General features: G+C 44.8%; 1 protein-coding gene across 2 annotated transcripts in view; it reads right to left on the minus strand.

Moving 5' to 3' along the window:
- vg (transcription factor vestigial) overlaps nucleotides 1-21,596 on the minus strand; it is a 78,326-nt gene that overhangs the window by 13,219 nt on the left and 43,511 nt on the right. The window contains exons 2-4 of one of the 2 annotated variants that reach the window (XM_033345883.2): nucleotides 8,552-8,762; nucleotides 8,117-8,269; nucleotides 214-337 (exon numbers count right to left, since the gene is read on the minus strand). In XM_033345883.2, the coding sequence (XP_033201774.1) occupies nucleotides 214-337; nucleotides 8,117-8,269; nucleotides 8,552-8,762 (488 nt within the window). Of the gene's footprint in view, nucleotides 1-213; nucleotides 338-8,116; nucleotides 8,276-8,551; nucleotides 8,763-21,596 lie in introns of both variants that reach the window. The other variant, XM_033345882.2, reaches the window with a different exon arrangement.

The raw sequence follows: 21,596 nt of genomic DNA on the forward strand, positions 1-21,596 counted from the left end.
TTCCAGTTATTTATTTATCCATCCAATAAGAAATTCCGAAGAAAACATGAATTTTACGAATAAAATCGAACGAATTACTTTATCATTTATGATTTATGGGAATATAATACGAATGTCAGTTTAAAAGGTTTAGAAACATGGTATTAGGACAGATTTTCCTCTAACGTAGAGATATATTTTAAGGACAACACAAGGAATGTTAGGAACGCTCACCTGTGGTGATACTGTGGATAATGCGGATGCCATGGATCCGTTGGACACTCGTAGACTTCGCCAGGATGCTGGCTCTTCCAGAAGGAAGGGGGGAAGTTCCTCATGAACATGGGGGAGATATTTTCTACAACAAAATACAATGCTTTTAATAATTCCTTATTTATCCGAGCGAATACAAATTGCCATACAATTTCTACAATTAAAATGGTGCAATCTTTTCGTATATATATATATATATATATATATATATATTTCGTATGAAATTTAATATTTTTCAAACGATGTCCAATTTTCCTGTTCTAAAACCAAACGTTCAATTTATTAACCAGGGAATTAATGAGTTAATTTGCTACATATTTTAGTTATCAATCTCTCGAATATCTCTTTTACGTGTCGCTTTTATTTATTTATAATTTGTTATATCAATATGTGCAAAAGCTAAATTGAAATTGGCTTGCCTTTACCAATTTGGAATTTCATAAATATGGAACTTCCTGGTTAATAGCTTCGCAGTCTTGGTAGTCTGACTTTAAGTATCTAATTCTACTTACGCAGTCGGCGCGTGCTCTTATTTTTATGCGTTTCAGAGACGAAGACGAACAAACCAGCGGACTATAACGTTAAGGCAAACGTTATTGCACAAACTAAGAGTATTTTTTGATAAAAACAATTCTGCATCTTCTGGGAAAGAGTTGCCATATATCGGTAACAGCAAATAAATTAAGCAATAATCCGGTTAACGAGCTAACGTAACTGCAAGGAATGAAGTTACGTATATAACTGGAGAACGAAGGTATGCACGATTGTAAATATCATAGTACACCACAGTTCCCTGAAATTCTCCACGAAGAGTCTCCAACGATAAGTTATAAGTTCTACGATCGACTATCCCAACCTGCACGGATCACCGGGCCAATCGGCGCAATAATTTTTGTTCGAAAGCTAGACGTTCCGACTGGGCAAGAATGTTTATTAAAATATTTGTATCGTTTCCCACGGGCCAGCACGCGATTCTTACGAGGGCTCACGATAAACGGGTAGTCGGATCCCACGGGATCGAACCGCGCGACAGAAAGGTACCGCTCGGTTGTTTTACAAGCGACCACTCCAAAGCCAGAAGCTTGTCGTGTATCCTCCCGCGAGTCTCCGGGTCCTTGGTCCCGGGATTCCTTTTTCTCTCTCTCTCTTTCTCTCTCGAGGATCTTTCGGCCAATCCAAACACATATTCGAAGGTTGAACCAACGAGACCGAACCAGCCGACGATTTATATTTCTAATTCCTCCTCTTCTTCCTCGATCTCATCTTCCACCGCGACTCGCCATCCCATGGAAAATGTGTCAACTAATTTAGAAAAAATATTCAATTTACGAATCGTTGTTATTTCTGGATGTTAGCGTCCTTTTATTGCCATTGCCATCTGTTTCTTCTTAGGGTGTTTTAATATTGCTTGTCGTAGATATATTACGGTGATGACTTGATATCTTTAGCGAATAATATATTTCGAAGGTTCGTCCTTAAAAAAAAGATTCCTCCGTTTAAGGTTTCTTTTCTCATCGTACGATTGTAGTTTCAGTACCTTACGCATTGTTATTTTACTTTTTATTTCGTTATATCTTTATCACAGCTTTAGTTATTCTGTTACAGCGTTATGAGGATTATGCACGAGTTATTTATGTATCATATGCATTTGACTGATTGCGAGTTCGGTTTTGTTAATAGTAGATAGGTTGTTGTAAAATTTATCTTCATTTGCTCGGGCAACGCGTTAATTATAAAGTTTACTTTGTATGGGTCGACAAGAATACACACGGCTATGTAAAAAGTGGCTAGCGCTAAAGCTGTTTGATAAAACAGAGGCATGAATTATTCATTTATACGTGGCGCAACCTACCAGTATCGATTGATACATAGTGCTCGATGTACGGTAATTTATCTTTAATAGATGACACATACTTACACATGTACGTACATGTGATAATTAACGAGTTGAACCTAACAAGTCAACGATATACTATCAAGAAAGAAAAAGAGGTTTACGGTAAATGAAGGATAAAACGCCTTTTAAACTCGACATTTACGATATTAAACACGAACACTCTGTAGATTAAAATGTACCTTAAAATATCTTTAAAGGCTTATCATCTTCGTGACAAAATCGTACAAAGTAATCTGAAAATGATTATTTATAGAGCAAGTCAGTCATAAACCAAGAGTTGTACGTTGCACGTTTCAACCTGATTTCTACGAGACAGACTTCAGAGGCAAGTTTAAACAGGAAGTGAAACATTCTTCATCTTTAACTTACAATCGTCGTAAAGCAACGTAGGATCGTGATAAAAATTCCAGATATCGATCGATGCACGTTCCCAACTCTGTAGTACATCAGACTCGCATCCACGGTGTGAATTTGACATCGACGACCCTTTCTGGCTTCATCGGTACCACATTCGCGTAGAATCGATTCCCGCCCGTTTCCCAGTTCTCTGGCCGAGCGTGCAGCCGGTCCGCGGCATCGGCACAGTAGAAAGCCGACCGTGGACGCTCGACACTCTGTTTCTTTAATTGCGTTAATAAATAAAGGACAGTCGGCCGAGGACAGCGGGCCGGGGGTTAGAGGGATGAGAGAGGGGCAGACAGACCCTGGCGGTGGTAGAGAAGAAAAAGGGTGGGGAGGCGGCGGCGAAGAAGTCAGAGAGAAGCACGGGGTTGGAGGAAGGACGAAGGACGTTGGAACGAAGGACGTGGTGGAGGCCGGTTTCCGTTCCGTTCCGCTATCTTGCATCTCCCCCGTAAGCAAATCGCAATATTTAACGCGATAGTTAGTCAATCTTTCTTGATACGTGTGTAGGAGGATGACGCCGTGCCGCTCGACCAATCCGCGATACCGGTTACAGCTCTCGAGACGAGAAAGCATATTTTACGCGTTTCACCGTCTACGAACCCCCCCCCCCCTTCCATTCTGGCATTCCACGCGTGGGAAACAATGCGGCTCCATGGCTTCTTTATGCTGAAAGTGTCGCGGGTCAGTTGTTACCGGGACGATCCGATACCCAATCGAGTTACAGTATCGTTCCGGACCCTTTGACGATTCGCAGATCGTTACGGGATTTTGCGAATCTTCCTCGAACGTGTTTCCATGTGTTTGAACAAATGGAAGAGAGCGCATGAGTTCGTCGATATTCGTATATCCGGTTCAGTTTCGTACGATGCGAAATGAGACGAGTGTTTTGCCAATTTTACAAACACAGCGTGATAACTTAGATGTTTCGACAAGTACTACGTATTCGGATGAATATCGCGACGAAGTTGAGCACCTTGAAGCTTTCGCGAGGCATTCGAATTATTATTCTCTGTGTCAAATATATCGCTTGATTAAATATTCAAATTGCACGGATACCGTATGTATACACGCATATTTCCAGTCATTATCTGTTCCAGCTTGCCATTAACCATCGATCTTTCTAAAAGGTCGATATCAACGAGTAACAATCTGTAGCCGATAAATTGTATTTCCTTCGCAGACGAAACAACAAGTGGTTCTTTGAACGAAGGAACTGGCTCTAACTCTCGAAGCTAAAAGTCACAGAAACATCGCGAAAAGCAATTTCACGAACCAACGTCGGGCTCGTTAATTTTTTCGGGGTACATTCATTTTCCCGACGAGTTGGTCGGCAATGATTCACTTCCAGCTATTCACCGAGCAACTCGACATCGATCGTTCGTTCGCGGCCGCGATACCGCGATACAAATGTAGTCGGTAAATCTTCGGTGGCGTCGCGGCCTCGGTGTTTCATTTCCGAGAGCCGCGGAAAATAATCGGCTGACACGGGCCGGGGGATGAGTTTCTCGCGTTGGACGTGCTGTTCGGCGTCGACGCGTGGCGTTGGCACGGCGCCAGAAGGTGCCTCTATAAAGACGTCTCGCGTCGCGGTGCCGCGATTCGTCAAAACGTAACCCACGGCAGATTGATGTGGCGGTGCGACCGGATGCCTCGTTATTCTGATTGCACTCGCGGCCACGGCCAAAGAAACGTATACTCACGCCTTACACATCACAGACCGAGGATTCGGATTCGCCGAGCAAACTAATGGCGCGTTCCGGTCTATTTTCGATTTGTGTTAATGTCTGTTACCTCTGCGTCGAGGCTTTTGTTAGTCAATTCGGAATGAGCGACGACACCGTTAGTCGCTGTTGAAAGCTGTCCTTTTCGACGATTTTGCGTGGCAGAGTGCAGTACTTGGATTTAAAGTTTGTTGATCGAGAGTTTATTCTATGATCGTTTCTTTCTTTCTTTCCTTTTGACAGTGGTAGAGAGTAGAGTAGAATGCAATAGGTTTGAAGGAAGGTTCCTTTTATAGAGTCGTTTGAGTTATGAAGGTTGTGAAGTTTGAGTTTGTTTTCGTATTACTTTTTCGTAATGGTAACGGGGAATGCAGAATTTCGATAGAGCTGATTCCAATAAATGCTCATAATCGACTAATTACCGTACGACGGTGTAAAATTGATCGAAAAACGAATAGAATTGTGCAGGTCGGGACGTTCTCAATTACGGTACGTTAAATTGCATAGCGTCATAGATTACACGGCAATTTTCATCCGTGTGATCCGCGGCTTGGAGCGAGCGTGGAACGTTGAAAAACCATGACCGTAGACCGAAGACGGTATCGCGACTAATCTCGCGGCAGCCCCTTTGAAGACGCCACGGCGCGGCGCGGCGTCATGTAAGGGCCATGTCAAGTAATTGCGTCTCTGTTGCGCCGCGGTGGCTGGTGAACGGGGCGTTAATTTGACGCCACCGACTGGAACGACGCGCTCAATTTCCCGAACTCAACGTTACCGCCGTTCCCGACGTCGTATTCTCATCAGACCGAGCGGCATACGCGACGCGATAAGCCGATCCCACCGCAGCGGACGTTCCGAATTAACCCTTTTGAACGGAAATATGTGCGTTGATAAACGCGTGCGATTTTTCAGCTCGCGACGCGACAGCCACGCTCACTAAGAAAACTAGATCTCGAGACCTGTCTATTTTTCACCTTTTCTTACATGGTGTTCTCTCTCCTGTTTCTGTATTTAAGTACGTGTCAAATCTAAAAATCCATCGTTAAATTAACGATAATTGAGCTGAACTGGACGTCGTATACGGAGAAACGATATCTGTTTCACGAAGAAATTTATGCTCTAATAGTAAATGTATTTATGTATCTATGTTGTGTCTGGATATGAAGCGGTAATTCTACTTGCACACGTATTACTGTCGGAACGTAAGTAGAATAAGGAAGTTGTTCGTCGTAACAGAGAATCGACGTTGACAAAAATGACAATAGTTAATTTGCATTGACGTGCCATCGATAAGTTTTAATTCAATTCGAACAACGAAAATCAGGTTGCCGCAAACACGTAGAATCGTTCGAAGGCTCTGACCGCAAGAAAGCAGGATAATCATGGTCGCGTCGCTTATGCGCCCGTATCGGCGAGCATTCGAGGGCAAAACGGTTTATCGGCTAGTCGTGTCGTTCGCCTCCTTCGATCCTGTCCCCTTAAGCGTATGCCAGCCGTATCCTGGTACCGCCTGGTAGCCAAGCAAAACCCTCGTAGATACGATTTCTTCGTCGTGCAAGAAACATTCTCTTGGGAATGTAACGCGTCATCGATTTTCAGCCAAAATTTCGACTTTCGAGCGCGACGCAAGAACCTAAAGTCGATCATTCTCCTATGCCCTCTCGAACGTAGAAATGGACTTCTTTGAAGGCTACGGGCATCAAAAATATTTGATTCTGGAATTAAATATGCGTTTCGCGTGTTACAAAGGTACCATCTATTAGATAATCAAAATTTTCTTCTATCGTGTCCGCGAGCCGAGAAATCTCCGCGTAATTTACAAACCATAACCTACGTAAAAGCGAAAGTAACGAAGGAACAAGTCGTAAAAGCGTGTTTCGACTTCGTACACGTGATATGTTTCCTAGGAAGAACTTGATATAATCCAAACTCGTAGCTATTCAATTTAATAAGACCGCGTAACGCAGCGATGGTTCCGGAAGTTCTCCGCAACTCACCGCAAACACGTGCCGCAACGCGTTCAAACAATCCCCAACCCTTCTTATCGGTTGCCTTTCTCCCTTGATCTTCCTGCGGAGGGGTGTCTTTGTTCTCTCGAGCACACGTTCATCGGTAAGAGACGTTCGCTCCTTGTACGTATGTTAGCCGGCATACCGCGGCTAAAACTGTCTTCTCCGGCGCTGTCTCTTCGTTCCCCGTTCCCCAACCCCTTCCTCTACCTTTTGCACTCCTTCTTCACCCCTGGTACGCTTTCACGGGTCTCCCTGAGTCAGCGTGCATCTCGTCGTAGGCCCGAGAAGCTCTTAATTTACCTTTCCTACGCCGTGAAAGCGTAGTCTCGATGGAACGAACGAGCATGCGGACAGAGCGAGGGGCGAAGGGATGAAGCAGAGAAGAGGGAGAGGCGCACGGCACATAACAATTAGGTCGTGTTGTCTTGAATTCTAAGCAGGCTAGTGAACTGATCGTGAGCACTGCCGCGAGATAAATGCGGCCTTAAACGATACCGATATAGACGGGCTGCTACGCCGATCGCTTGCCAAACCGACTTCGACCGCGACAACCCCCTATGCTGGCCTTTTTCGTTAACCGGCTCTTTCTTTCGTCGGCTTTCGGCCCTTCAGCTGTGGATCATTCGTCGTCCAAACGCACCGACTATATTTTGCTCACCTACCACTCCTTTTCAGGACGATATGAATGTTTCTTTCTTTATGCTTCATTTTAACTTGTCGATATGTATGCTGTATTCTTTGTTCGTGCTGTACGCATTCTGACGGCTGTTTCTTCTGTTGCGCGGGTTTATTATGCCGAACTAGGTTTACGCATTTGCCTGATATAGTTGGCGCAGTTTTTGGTTATTCGTACGAGTATACCCTAAATTTGGAGGGGAATAAATTTTTCTTTTGTAATTTGGTTGAAGAGATCGGTAATGCGATAAAAGCGTGGCATATCGTATGGCTCTGTTTCTTCATAATTATTCTTTGAGAATCGTTTATATCGGATCTCGTAATATCTTTATTCTCTGTCTTTGTAATATTCTCGTAATAAAAATTCTTTAGCTTTCAAACTACCATCGACTTTCCATTCGTTCCTTAGATTCAACGAACTTACTTCTGCATCGCTTCCTTACTCTTTCATCCTGTTGTTTCTTTTTCATCTGATATTTTTTTCTCGCCCTCGCTTCCTCTGTGCGTGGCGCAACTTACACTCCTTCTTCTTCGTCTCCTTCCACAGACCGACAGCAAAGGTTTTAAGTCCCCGAGTACGACGACGGTACAATTGTTACGAGGCTTGTTAGCGTTGTCGCGGCCTAATGGCGCACTTTATTATCGTCCTCCGCTGGGACCGCGTTGCGTCCGCGCTCGATGCGTTTAAATCACCGCCCTTTGATGCATTAGTCCCGGTCCAGACTCGCGCCGTCCAATCTTCGACTCGCGTGTTTCGATGACGTCGAAGCGTCGAAACGAGATCGTAATTGGAACGAATCGCGCTCCAGCATTTATTCTCGCAGGTTTAAGATAACTGTCGGCTTGTTTGAGCTCTGCCTACCAAAGTGTTTCCCTTGTATTTTCTTTTTTTTTATATCTATCATTCATCGTTAATCATACACTTTATATCTTATGACGTAATATTTGTGTACTTTATATTTCACAGCTTACGAATAATTTTACGATCAGTTGCCGTTTGACGGGTTAAAGTCTGCGCAAAATAGAGAAAGCCGACAGAGAAGTCGCAAACGTAGAAATTATTATTCGTCCAAGTGTTAGCTTTTTATAACTTTCTTATGGTAATTTATATTTCTACGCGTTCGGAAGTAAAATATTTAATTTTAATAACTTACCCTTCGGTTTGTCATGCGCCAATGCCCTTTGAAAGTGTTCCTCCACCTCGGACGCAGCATCCCCTCGGTAATGAGTGAAGACCACGCAATTTGTGCTAACGTATTGCGCTATGCTCTCACCATCGTCTGAATCTTCCGCTGCAGTGCCCGTACCTACGGCTATAAACCAATTAGATAGGGCAAATTTGCCAGGAGTAAGCAGGTATTAATTATAGTATGTAATAACATGAACCGAAAGTTTTTATAGTCGAATACCGAAACTTAATTCACAACGTTATCTTTCATCGAGAAATTAATAATAATATTTCATTATAAAAATGTTAATGTTCGTTAACCTATGTTTATATAGGTTACATATATAATAATTTTTGCATTCTGTCACGGTCAAGTTCGGAAAATATGGGAAATTAAAATATGGTTGTCGTAAAAGCTCACCGTCCGTGGATCTGTCGTCATCTAACGTTCTCGAGGGTTGCGAAGTGGTCGATGCAACGGGTGGCCGTGGTTGAGGAGTTGGCCTTGGCGATGCTGGACTGGGTGCCGAACCGACGGAACCTGCGCTGCTCGGTTGCCCTTGCGGAACACTTCCACCAGCTGCACAAATTTCAAGACCTGCCGCCCCGAGTGATCTTTGGTGAACGTTCAACTGTAAAAACGATAATATATCTATATTCTGCTGTATTCGAAAATATTATTATCTACGACGATTGATATATTAACACAATGTAACTTAATTTATACGAGCTTCTGTAAGATATTCATCTGAAAGATAAATGAACTCCGATTGAAGATTATTAACCGTCGTATGCTTACACACGCAGTGATTTAGATAGTCACGGTTTAAGTAGAATTCATGCCACTGCTTTCGTGTATCTTGATAAATTTCACAAAATCCCTCGACTAACATTTTCATACGCTTCTATCATCGCGTGTACATTGTACGAATCACTGTGATATTTCTATTTATCAAAGTTCGAATAGTCAATCATTTCCACGATCTCGAGTATTTAAATATTCATGCAACGTACTGGACTAAGTCATCAACTACTAACGAAGATTTATTTCTTTGCGTTAAGAAACTCTTACGCGTGTATCATTTACACGCGTAAAGGCTAAAACCTGGAGCTCGTTTCAATCGATTTTCAAGAAGTTTCAGGACAACGTACGAAACGATACGCAAGCAGTTGAAAGCATCGAAGAGAAGATATTACAATCAATACAACGAAAATCGTACATTTCGCGTATGTAAGTATAAAAACCCACGACACGAGTGTTCCAATATCAATTCCCCAAACGTCCTACTCAACCATTCGATCAAGCAATCAACCTTACCGATCCACGTTTCAAACTATCACAAGACCCTCATAACAACGATATCGACATCTCTCGAGGTCTGACCAAAATATTATAGGGCCAAGTGGACCGCGAGCAACGAAATGCCCGTCGACGAAACGCTTCGACATCCAGCTGCAACGGCGCGGACAATTCCAGGGATTTTACCACCCTCGAACCACCCTTACCCCACCCTCCTCAATAATCTGTCCGCCAGTCACTTGGCGAATCCATCGAGGAAACGCGTCGTCGTCTCGGCTGACGTTTAGTAGGTAAATCGTACGAGCGACGTCCTTAGAAGAGGGGTAGCATCCATTGAGCACATACCGACGCCAAGCGTCGGCGTCCATTGTACCCCCCACTCCTTGCTGGCAGACTGCAAATAGCGCGAGAGCTATGCTATGCGCACTGGCATCGTCACGGCCGGTCGCAATGAGACCAAATAGGACGTAATGCTCGCTATTCATTAGATCCTACGGATGCAAATGCCACGCTGGGTCATGGCATTCTGCTCGAATTTTTTCGACCGCGTCGAACTGTCCCGATAGGAGAGCGCACGCGACATGACAAGCCAACTATTCGGCCACGATGGATCGAAAGATGGCAGCCGCTCGAGCGTCGCGTCGGGACGCCCAGGCGGCGCTCGATCGAGACATTCCTCAGGATCTAGATTGCGAGGATCGTGAAAGAATTATTGGTACTGACTTCTTTGCGAATCTTCTCTTTGAAGTTTAGAGAATTTTTAACGGATCGTCTGATTGGTGATCGTCTTGATCGGATGATTGGTGGCAGTGTTTATGGCGAGGGGTATCGTTATGGGATTTACGATTGTGTGCAAATTATACAACGAATCACTGTCACGATCAAAAGCTACTCTGGAAGAAACGCAGCCTAATTCCTCGAAATCAAAGATATCCGTTCGCCAACTCTAACAAATTTTCCCCTTCGATTCAACTTCGTATCTCGTCTGACACGGCAGGTCGCTGAGGAATTCGCGGAAGAGTACGAACGAACGGCGAGCGTAGACAATTGATGTCAATTGCTGGACGCTGGTATCGTAGCTCGATCAATTCTCCAAGACGTATCCATAGAACGAAAGAAAAAGGATCACTCGTGTGTATATACAGTCCATAGATGAGACCGTTAGTCGCGTGGTTCATCGTCTCGAAAGCGGAACATGGCGCGCGCCTCGACGTCAATTAATTCCGCGCGCATAATCCGCCTGTGGATTATTCGAGGAACTCGGAGGACGCGAGCGTTTCGAACGGAAACCGGCCAAGCACGTAGGCTGCTACATAATTTTAACTAGCCTCTATGTTCGTTTAGCTGCTGGCTATCGAGAGCTCAGAATCCTGTCGTCTTTGTCGTCGTTGTATAGAGAGTCGAAGGTCGGCAGATTGACGAGCAGATCGAAAGTGAACGGCGGTGGGTACATAGGGTAACAGGGATCGCGCGAGACAATCCTGCGACATTACTCACGCGACTCGCCGTGCTCGCGATGATGGCTAGAGAAATACGAACGCGTCAATTAGCTTTAATCACGGCGTCTAGCATTTCCCGCCTGATATCGGGCCAAATGTTTCCCTGGCGCTGCGCTTTCTGGACGTCGCGTCCCTTAAATAGATCTGTCGATAGAAATGCTCGATTCGTTGATCGTTTCTCTGTTTGATAAATAGATCCTGTAAGAATGCGACGAACCAGTATCTTACACTTTTACGAATAAATTACTTTAAAAAAGGACAAGACATTTAAAGAGATACAGACAGAAAGAAAATGACTAACGACACAGAACCACGGTCGATCGAAAAATAAAACTAAAAGCATTCTTTATATAATTTTCAATCGCTTCGCCTCTATTCTATAATTTCAATTTCGAGATACGCGCAATCCAAGCGAATAAATGAATTCTGGCTGCAGAGACGCGGGTATATTAGTAGCAAGATAAATCGAGGAGACTCGCACGCGGTCCAGCCGATATTCATTATAGCTAGTGTCCTATCTGACGGCGCGGGCCGTGTGCCGCCGGTACCTACATCGATCCTCGAGATCGTGCCGAACACGATCGTAATGATCCAAGAAAGCACGCTTTAGCGAGCAAGAGATGCATGCCGTCTCGACGCGATGATAAAGGACGCGCGATCGCAGTCGCGCACACGTAGCCGGTAGCCATTATTATTATTGTTGCGCCAACTATCGCGAATAAATCTGCCAGGCAGATGGGTACGCATGAGTTATAAGCCGAATCGCGAAAGCACCGTGATTGGTGTCCACTAAATAACAGTCGAATTCCCTCACGATAAGGAACACGTTATTCTTGTTTTGATGCTTGTTTATGGCCTTAGAAAATAATTTTATGGCGTTGCAGTGAGATTAAGCAGCGGTATTAAATTGTTCGCGCAGGTTGTTCGAAGATAGGACCGATATGTGGCAAAGAGGATCATAGACAACGGTGTTGATAGCAATTGCGGCTTAAAGTCGTTCTCCTTGAAACTATGACAGCTAAGTTGGAGTTTATCGCCGAGTTGAGTTTAGTCCGAGGCAATTCATCGTCGGATTAAATTTCGATCTTTAGCGTATGTGTGAGTTTTGTTGCGAGTGTTGCGTGATAATTAGATGGTAATTACGTTGCACGAATGAATCAATTGATTTTTCTAACGAAGTACGATAAATTAATTGGAAGTCCAGTCTACCAGTCTTTTGCTTTAAGCATTAGGTTTCATATTAATTTATACAAAATAAATAACATTTTTTTTATAGAAAAATTAGACGATTATAAGTAGATACCAAAATTCTCTTTTCGAATAACGTAAATCGAGCAAATACGGCAGACCGTCCTGATCTCATCCCAGAGAATCGTCTTAAAACGAGCATCATAGACTTATCAATCTTCTCTTACCTAGCACAAATATACGCTAAACGCAAAGAAATTATAGTTGATGAAACGGCGGTTAGCGAGGCCTGACGCGTAGGAGCGTTTAACTCGCCGCCATAAACGACGGTTTGTACAATGAATTACAGCCTCAGACCCACTAATGAACGATCGCAATCGGCCGAGAAGATGTATGCACGGTCATGCTACGCGAACGCATACCCGATCCTCATCATTCGACGGCACGATACACGCAATTGCAGTTGCGTATGCGTCGTGGTAGCCATTACTGTTGCGAGAGACCCAGTGCGAATGAGACCAGTGCGACAAATGGACGCGCGCACAATGTTAAGTATAAGTTTAACCCTGGCAAATCGACCGGGAGACCAGCGTGGTCCAGTTCTAGGCTGTGCCAACTCTTTGCCAGGATCCTCGCTTATATTCGATTCTTCGAATCGTGATTATTCGTGAAACCTTGAACCTTCGCAGAAAGTTGTTTGTCGCGTGTAGAGCGTCCCGTGTAATAAAAAATAACGAACGTTTCTCGAGTTTCTAAAATATCTGGTAACTTTGAAAGTCATGATTTAACGCGAAGGCTCGAAGAAAAGAGAACGACAGTCTTCGCTACATTGTTGCATATCGAACAACTATAAACGACTTTGATGAAAATATTGATTCTCTTCCCTCCCCATAGAGAACTACAACACCCACCTTTGATTCGCGATACTCGTCGCGCTTCGAAACTAGAAAGCATCGTTTGTCGGGCGAAAAACGAGACTTCGAAAACTTCATTCGCTGGACTCGTCCCTCGAAATAAACATGTGATATCCTCGCACCCAAAAAAGTCCTAGCGGTGTTCGGGCCACGTTTCTCGTCCCTCCAATCAGTTTGTCGTCTCCAGGCGACTCCTCTCACTCTCGTCTCGCTGACAGGCAACGTTTTCGCGTGCATATCGAGGGTAGGTGCGGGTCGCGTACTCCGCCTAACCAATTACGTTCATACATCAGCGGTGGGTAGCAACGCACGAAAATAAGCTGACGCTGATGTATGCTGTGACTGATGGCGGCTGCCGGGGCACGCGTGGGTCGAGAGCAAAGCCACACTCTCTATGGCGCGACGCGAAATTCGCGCCAACGCGGCTACGCCTCCGAGATGTTATCATTATCTACTATAATAAACCGCGGTTCGACATTCCATGGACTAGTAGATCACCGGCGTGATTCTGAAACAGCGAAAACTTGCGGCGCGGTCGAGCGACGTCGAACGATGACCGCCGGTATTCGGGGAACGCGCAATTGATCATGAACTTGAGCGACGAGTCCGGAGGTACACGGTAGTCGCTTCCTCTTCGTCTTCCGCAACATTTCGTCGACTCACTGTTCGCGTGATTTACGTTTTCCAGAAATTTGAGAATCAGGTAGTTCTAGGAAATTGATCGTCACGGCGAGGATACGTTCGGCGAGCCAAGATACCGAATTTGAGATAGTTAATCTTCGAAGCAGGACCGAGCAATGGATTTTTTAAGGCAATAGATGAGTGACGTAGGACGACAACCGAAGGTCGATCTTTGAGAAAATTGGTAAAACGTATCTGAAAATTGGAAAGGGTAATTTTTAATACGCATCCTCTAATCCCAAAGGCGAGAAGGTTCGAATAAGAGTCTGCGCGTATCATTCCCTCTGAAACCTCTTTTCCCTAAAGACCACTCTTTACACCAATTCAATTAAAGCAGCTGATAATTCGTGAAACACAGAAGGGTGCACGGAGAACGACAACGAAAAAGCAACAAAAGTACGGCAGGGATTAAACCAGAGGCGCGGTTCGAATCTTCCATAGATTACCACGGCTAAGCATCTAGCATCGGTCAGACGACAATGTGGTAATTAATCGAAGCAAGCCTGTCCGCGACGGTCGACTCTTCCTCTTTTGCTTTTTCTCTTTCGCCCGAGGCAACGCTGGCTTCCCTCGAAACGGTCCACGTCCTCGACATCCTCGCAGCCAACGAGCAGCTCTAGCCCCAGAGAGAGCTGCTCGCGGTCTTTCAAAGCATTCCAAAGCGCGAGCGCCTGTTCCTCCTCTCCTCCTTTCCTTCCCCTCTCTTTCATCCCCTCCTTTACTGCACCACCGGTGTCGAGTCACTTCACGAACCTAAGACCGCGTCTTTATTTGTTTCCTCTTTTGTCTTATAGATCTCTGAATCTCCGTATCGTCTCCTTCTCCTCCTCCTTCTTCTTCTTCTTCTTCCTCCGTTCACCATCGCAATTCCTTCTCTCCACTTTCCTGCAGTGTTCGGTTTCTCTGTCCACTACAGAAAGACTTCCTCTGCATCCTGCAACCCCCATTAAAATGCTTAATACCCTCGATGATCCCGGACGTTGATTTGGATTTATGTTCCACCGCAAATCCAGAGAGAATACGACTGTGGTCACGGTTGTGTACAGAGCCCAGTGATCATTGCTCGTCGGTGTTCTTGCGTTTGTTTCTGCGTCGAAAGTATCTGCAGGCCTTTCTCTCTGGGGACTAGTTTTTGCCTGTTCTGTGGGGGATTAATCGTGTCGATAATTCGTTGTTCGCTTAGACAGAACGTTCCAAGATCGTTGCTCTTTTTTCGATCGGGTTCGTTGTTGGTCGTTCGACTTGCACGGTCTAATGGGACGAACAGACGGTAAAGAAAAATGTGGCGTTTCCGAAAGGTGTATGGGGACGGTACCGATTTATGTGTGATTACATGTAGTTCGTTAAGCAACATCAGCACGTTTAGGTAAAAAGATTTCCAGAGGTTTCACGAAAATCAAATTCTATTTGATCAGACATTCTCCGTTTTAAAGATCGAACGTTGTATTATCAACGTTCGTTCAATAAAAATTCATTTCTATCAGAGCGACGCTCATATCCAAGTTCAATAAGATCGCGCTCTAACGTTTAAAGCGGATATCTCGCGATAGATTCCGTGACGATCCATCGAACCATTTGAAAATTTGTCGATCAATGGCGACGACACCGTGGCGGCTCCTGAAAACCGTGTAAAACCGGACAACCCTCATCGATCGCGGGCGAAACGAATGACTGGGTGTCCGTCAGGCCGATTCCCACATCAATTCAGACCGGAGAGAGGAACTGCGTCACTCTCTGTTCGACAAAGGCGAATAGCGAAGGTGAACGGTAGGAACAAGCGGCGATACGAAAAAGAATGGACCTCGACCGAAAAAGGGATGAAAAGGCGCGTCTCGGTCGCGAAAAACGAGCGAAACGACGATCAGCAACGAAAAGAGGATGAGGGAGGCGGGGTCGGTAACAAGCTACCACGGAGCATCTTGCAATTTGTTTGCCGGACACGGCCATTCGTCGACACGATTCTCCTATCTTCCACGGAGATGAGAGTCCACAGATCTCGACCGCGCCGCTGGATTACGACTATTGATAAGGCGCCGGTGAACGAGTTCCCTTTAGTTAAATTTAGTTCATTAGCAAACCAGCCAGGTGGACGATGGAGCGATCCCTCGTTCGCCCGACAAATTACAACGAGATCGGCCCTCATCCTCCCCCTTCCTTTCTCATCGATTCCAACTACTTTGGGAACAGGGGAAAGTAAGCCGATCGCCATTCCAATACCAGGATGCTGCATGAAGTAGTTATTGGGATTCGCAAGTTCGTACCGTGCTCCTTTAAAGAGAATTTTCGACCAATCCAAGTAAAATGTGGACGAACTGATTTCAGATAAATTTCCCAAACAATGGAGAATCGTAGCGAACAAAATTCCTACAAATGGAAATTATGGCGAAATATTTCAGTAACGATAACATTCTGCGAACCAACTATCTCCGTAATGTAAGAATTAGGAAGAACAGATTAACAATACGTTGTATTTCGTGAAACGTGACTTTGCTGCGAACGTTACCTCGTCACTGTCGTGCAAAACTATTAAATAATTAATTATCACTGACGCTCGTAACTCGCAACGTATAAAATTTCGTTGATAATGTTATTTCCATAGTGCAAGGGGATCGTGACCTCGATATCGGAATACCGCGACACGACCGTAATCCGCGCGTTTTTCGTCGACATTAATATTGGCGAGAACGATAATGGCAGCGACAACTAACGCTTCAGTGGCGGGAACACGTGGCGGCCGCGATTCCACGCGTCACCCAACGATGGCTGGACTTCAACGCATTCCACCCCGAGAGCTCGACCTCTTATTTTCAGGCCGCGTAAATTGCGCGTGCGAGCCGACGCTATGAATTTCGCGGCAACATAATCGTAAAGGCGATAAATAGAGCGGCATTCCAGTCTCCGGGTGTCGAGGAACTCTCTGCCCTTAATAACCCGTCATTTTTATCATATTCTCACCTTAGAGCCTTCTAAGAGTCTTCTAATTAATCGATGGACATCCACGATGGAAACGGAAGTGTACAGTCTGCTTCGCTTTGAAGTTTCGCGCCACGCGCCGCTTGCGATCCGGCTGTCTCAATTAAATGGAAAGGCTCGCGGGAATGTGTATCGAGCGATGATTCACGACGATCCATCGCTTGGAAATACTCTGCGATCCTTATTAGATTCCCGTGATTTACGAACTCGTAGTTGGTGCAGTACGTTTCTGGATTCCCTTTAATGGACGGGATTTCTCCTGCCGTCTCCTCGAGTTCATTTTTTTACCGGATTGTACTATCGCGTACTATGAGAATATGTACATACGCACGCGAGTGAATACGTATTTTACTCCCCCTCACTTTTCCAGAGATTAGAAATGGTTTGCGAATTTCCAATGGTTTCCAATTAACCTTCTTTTTTTCCCCAGCATACGTCAACTTCTCAGAATCTTACATTTTTTATCGCGCGATATACTCATCCACGTTTCCCAGCATTCGTAACAGGATTCGATTCTTCGAATTGCAGGCTGCAATCGACCATTCTCAATACTTTCATTGACTCGTCGAGCATCGACCACCTCTTCGATCCCGCCACCATCTGCCTCGCACCACTATCAAAGCTTAAAACACATTCGTGAGACACAGAGAAGCAACCGAGGAGCTCTCCTCGATAAGTCCTCTTCCATCCACAAAAAAAAAGAATCGCACGTCGTTATCCATTTAATGTTCCTCCCCCTGGGTAAGTATCGTGCCAGCCAGATATCCTTGAGTAATATTACGGTATCGCGATATAAATGAAAACGTATTCGTGGATCGTGGCAGTGGCGTGGCAACCGATGGATCTGTGAGTCTGGGAAATTTTCTCGTGGACGCTAAGCTATCCAGGCCACTGTGGACTGCAGAGTGGGAGGGGTGGAATAGGCGCGTTAAAAGCCATGGGACCCCCGAGAGATACCGGACAGACGAGGCCTTTAGTGTCCTGTTATCAGAGCCGATCCGATACGGTCACCAATAACTTCTGCTACCTACCGCAGCGACGTACTAAAGGTTATGCTCTGGCTGGCTGTCCGCTACCGACCGCCGGACCCTTTACCAACTTATTACTATGTACCGTCCGCCGGCTCGTTCGAAGTTCGCGCCGGCCAATAGTTGTCCAATAAAGAGCCGCTCTTTACATTCGCGGCGTAACGCCGTGCCGCCGCCCGTCGGCCATAACCGAGATGCATAACTTAATGCACTTTATCGGAGACTTGTTCTTCTGTTTTGTCGGCGAGGGAGGAGGCTGAATGCTCGCAGCGATGAAGCTGTGTCCCGTAAGGATTGTGCTGGGAATTAAGCGGCTCCTGTGACGTCTCGCTACGCTTCCGGTGAAATGAAACTTTAGCTTTTAATTTCTGAACAGTTGGAATTTCGTGCGTCTTGGGATTAAAAGAAGTATGAAATTTGAGGAAAATAGGACGATATGACGAAGGTAGATGGTAGACTTTTGAATGGAACCAGGTTTATGTTATAGATTAGACGAGCCCGAACGATTAATTGTCGAAGATCGTTTTGTACGGAGCTGATTTTACAATTTCGGTACGCAGTTTATTTTCCTCTTCTTATATGTATCGTATATACATGAATATGCAGCGTGGAATTTGCATGAATATTGAGCTCGGTCCATTAAATACTTTTAAGGCGCGCTTAAGGAACACTATCCCATATATTGGCATTACGAACGTTGAGGATAGAAATAATTTTCAGATCGAATGAATGTATCGTTTGTAGGTCTGGCTGTTGTTAACTTGATGCGGTGAAATTTCTATGGCTAATTGAAAGTACTTAGGCCTGTTTTAAAAGTGGTTTCGATAAAATAAATCGTGTTATTAAAGTCGCTGCGCTGTTTTTATAAAAAGAACGAGTCTCATAATTAAAAGAATAAATTAAAATGATTTCGTACTTAAATTCATACCTATTTACGTCGATATTAAAGAAAGAAAAAGTTGAATAAGTATTCATGAAGATACCGTACTTGTTTTCGTAGACGGTACTTTTGCTCGGGCTTTCACGCTAACGAATAATTATTTTGTTCCAGCAAAATAATTTTGTTTCGCAATATTCCAGCAAAACCCTCGACTATATACTTGTCTTGGCAATTTAGATCGTAGTACTCGAGGGACTGACAGCGGAACCATCGCATTTCCACGTTTCGAAAAATGTTCCCTTAACTTGACTAATTTCGGCGCCTGAGCTCGGGCCATTGAAACTCTTAAACCGACGAAACTCCGTCCTGATCGAACACCTCGTACAATTCCAAAACTGATCTCTGACTTTGAAGAAATAACGACGCCATTGAGAATGTAGAGACAAAATTCGAGGACTGGCTTTAAATTTCATATCGTTTGATAGCACTTTCGTATAAAAAATGTAATAATACGAAAATAAAACATGGAACTTGGTAAAAGAACGCTTCGCTGGAAAATAAAGATACCTTCGAATACCTCTTGTGGCTACTGGTTGCGCACAGTTACTTCGTAATATCTCATCGAACAACTGCGGAAATTCATTAATATTCTTCTACGCTGCTTAGAATTCTATAAAACTGCATAAGGTCAACGCAGTACGCGCAGCAACCATTCTAATAACTTCATTTTACAACTCGGCTACACGACGATTATAAGATCCATACAATGACAGATTTCAACGAACCAGTATCTGAAACTTTGTGCGTTTGCTGGCTCACGCCGCGTTCCATCGTTCGTCTAATTGTTTCCTTATTCGTCGATGAAATGCACGCACGACGATTATACGGGTGACACGCGAAACCTTTCGTTTCCTTATGACTGGTGCGCGATATATGAATTCCTCACTGGCATTTCATCGCATCAAGTAGTGGCCGAGATACTCTAGGAATCCGACGAATGTCCTCCGCGAGTCGGCGCGCGTGCTTTTCTACGGGGATCGCTCGCCTCGACGTTTTACCGTGATTCCTTTATTTTTGCGGCTGCGCTGCACGAACAATTTCCGTTTGTCCGCAAAAGCGAGACCTCGCTGACGTTAAGCTAGGCGGAAGAGGAATATGCGCCGCCTTCGTTGCTTCCTTCAGGCATCTCTTTACACGTTTTCGTTCCGATGAACACTAATACTTTCATAACGAAGGAACTTTTGGTATCGTATACGTATACGTATGTAATTATAACATTACGAATGAACAGAATCGTCCGTAAAATACGCAGCATATTGCCACTGCAATTTGAATGAGAAAAATTCCTAAATTCAAAACCCTAACGAAACGCAATTTCAATTACTTCGTTCATATTATTCTATCAGATTCTATGGAGATTCTATAGGTTCTATCAGATCCATCGCCATCGATTCTTTCGCCTTGATACACTCGCTAGGTAACTAAAGCGATAAACGAACGAAACGTATCGAATACAAACGTCCAATCCACAGTCTGGTCGTTATTCCGCGCCATAACCCAGTAATGTCCTCCAGATTGCACCCTTTGCGTTTTCTTCGCCATCGTTCAAGAAGCATAACCAGTCACCTTGTATCGAACCGATCCGCGCGATGGCATGAAAATAAGGTCGAACGATTATCTCTGTCGTCCGCGGGATGCGCTTGTACCAGTTAGAGAAGCGGGTCGATCGATTGCCAACCAATCGTGTGACGCATCGAAAGAAAGATCGCGCGGCGCGATCCCCTTTCGAAAATAATTCTGCCGACTCTCATCGCGATACTCGAATACCTGTCGTTCGTTACGTGGTCCAACCAGATTGCTCGCGAGAATGCGATCCTTTGCACGACGATTCGATTAATATTGAACACGCAGACCGCCTTCGGATTCTCGAGTCTTCCCCGCGTTACGTGCGCAACCTCTCTATCTCATACGATACATCTCGATGATTCCCTTCGTTTTCTTTCTTTTTCTAACTCTTTCCTTCCACTCTCTTTCTCTACAGTTTTTTTTTTTCTGTCGCTGTACCGGTATTGCGCTAGCCGCGATGCAGCTACGTATCGAGGACGATCGGATTCGTCTCGAATGCAGCGAGGACTCTTATTACACCGACTTCTGGAAACGGCTACGCAGAGCTAAGAAACCGGCGAGTACAAGCCACGAGCGAGACCGGTCGCTTTTACTGTCACACGGAGATTCCGTAGAACGGAGTAGGTTTAACCGGTCAATGGGAATTAAGATACGTCGATGCCACGGTTCTGGAATCTTTCCGCGCGATTTTCATGAGATGATAATTGGTTTGAGCAAAGAAAAACGAGATTACCTACTATGTACATCGCGAACAGCGAAGAAAGTTCGATGTTAAACGAATATTACGCTACTCGATAATCTACTTCGTTAAGAAACCGGTAACTCTACTTGTAATATGATCGTAAATATTAAGATTCGCCTGTTTTATTTTCTCGAAACGATAAATAATGAATAACATTTGTTACTTAAGCTGTATAAAAAGAGAAGAATTAAAACGTTAATAGGACGACGATAAATTCAACGCGTCATATTCGAGAAGATGAGTTGGACAATTGTAAAAACGAAAGAGAAAGGATGATCGAATCAGGATGCTGGATCTCGAATATCGAGTTAGGTATCGATCGAAGGATCGATCGTTCGTACGTGGTCAGAGCGAGGAGGCAACGGCGATCGGAATGCGATCCTCAGAAAACAGAGGTGGCCGGTGAACGCAGTGGCACGGAGCGTAGCCCCCTTTAGCGCGTGTCGCAAAGAATGGCGTTCCTAGACTAAAAACGGAACAGCGGCAAGGAATGTAACGTTGCAGCACACCTTGCCCCGAGCTGTGACACGAGTTCGCGCGGACGCGTATAGAAACGCGCGTGCACACAACCGTGAACAAGCAACCTGGCCTGGTACGCGTGAGATATGGCGATTCCGTACCGATAATTGTCGCAC

Source organism: Bombus vancouverensis, chromosome 10 (assembly GCF_051014615.1).
Source record: "Bombus vancouverensis nearcticus chromosome 10, iyBomVanc1_principal, whole genome shotgun sequence".
NCBI classification, from domain to species: domain Eukaryota; kingdom Metazoa; phylum Arthropoda; class Insecta; order Hymenoptera; family Apidae; genus Bombus; species Bombus vancouverensis.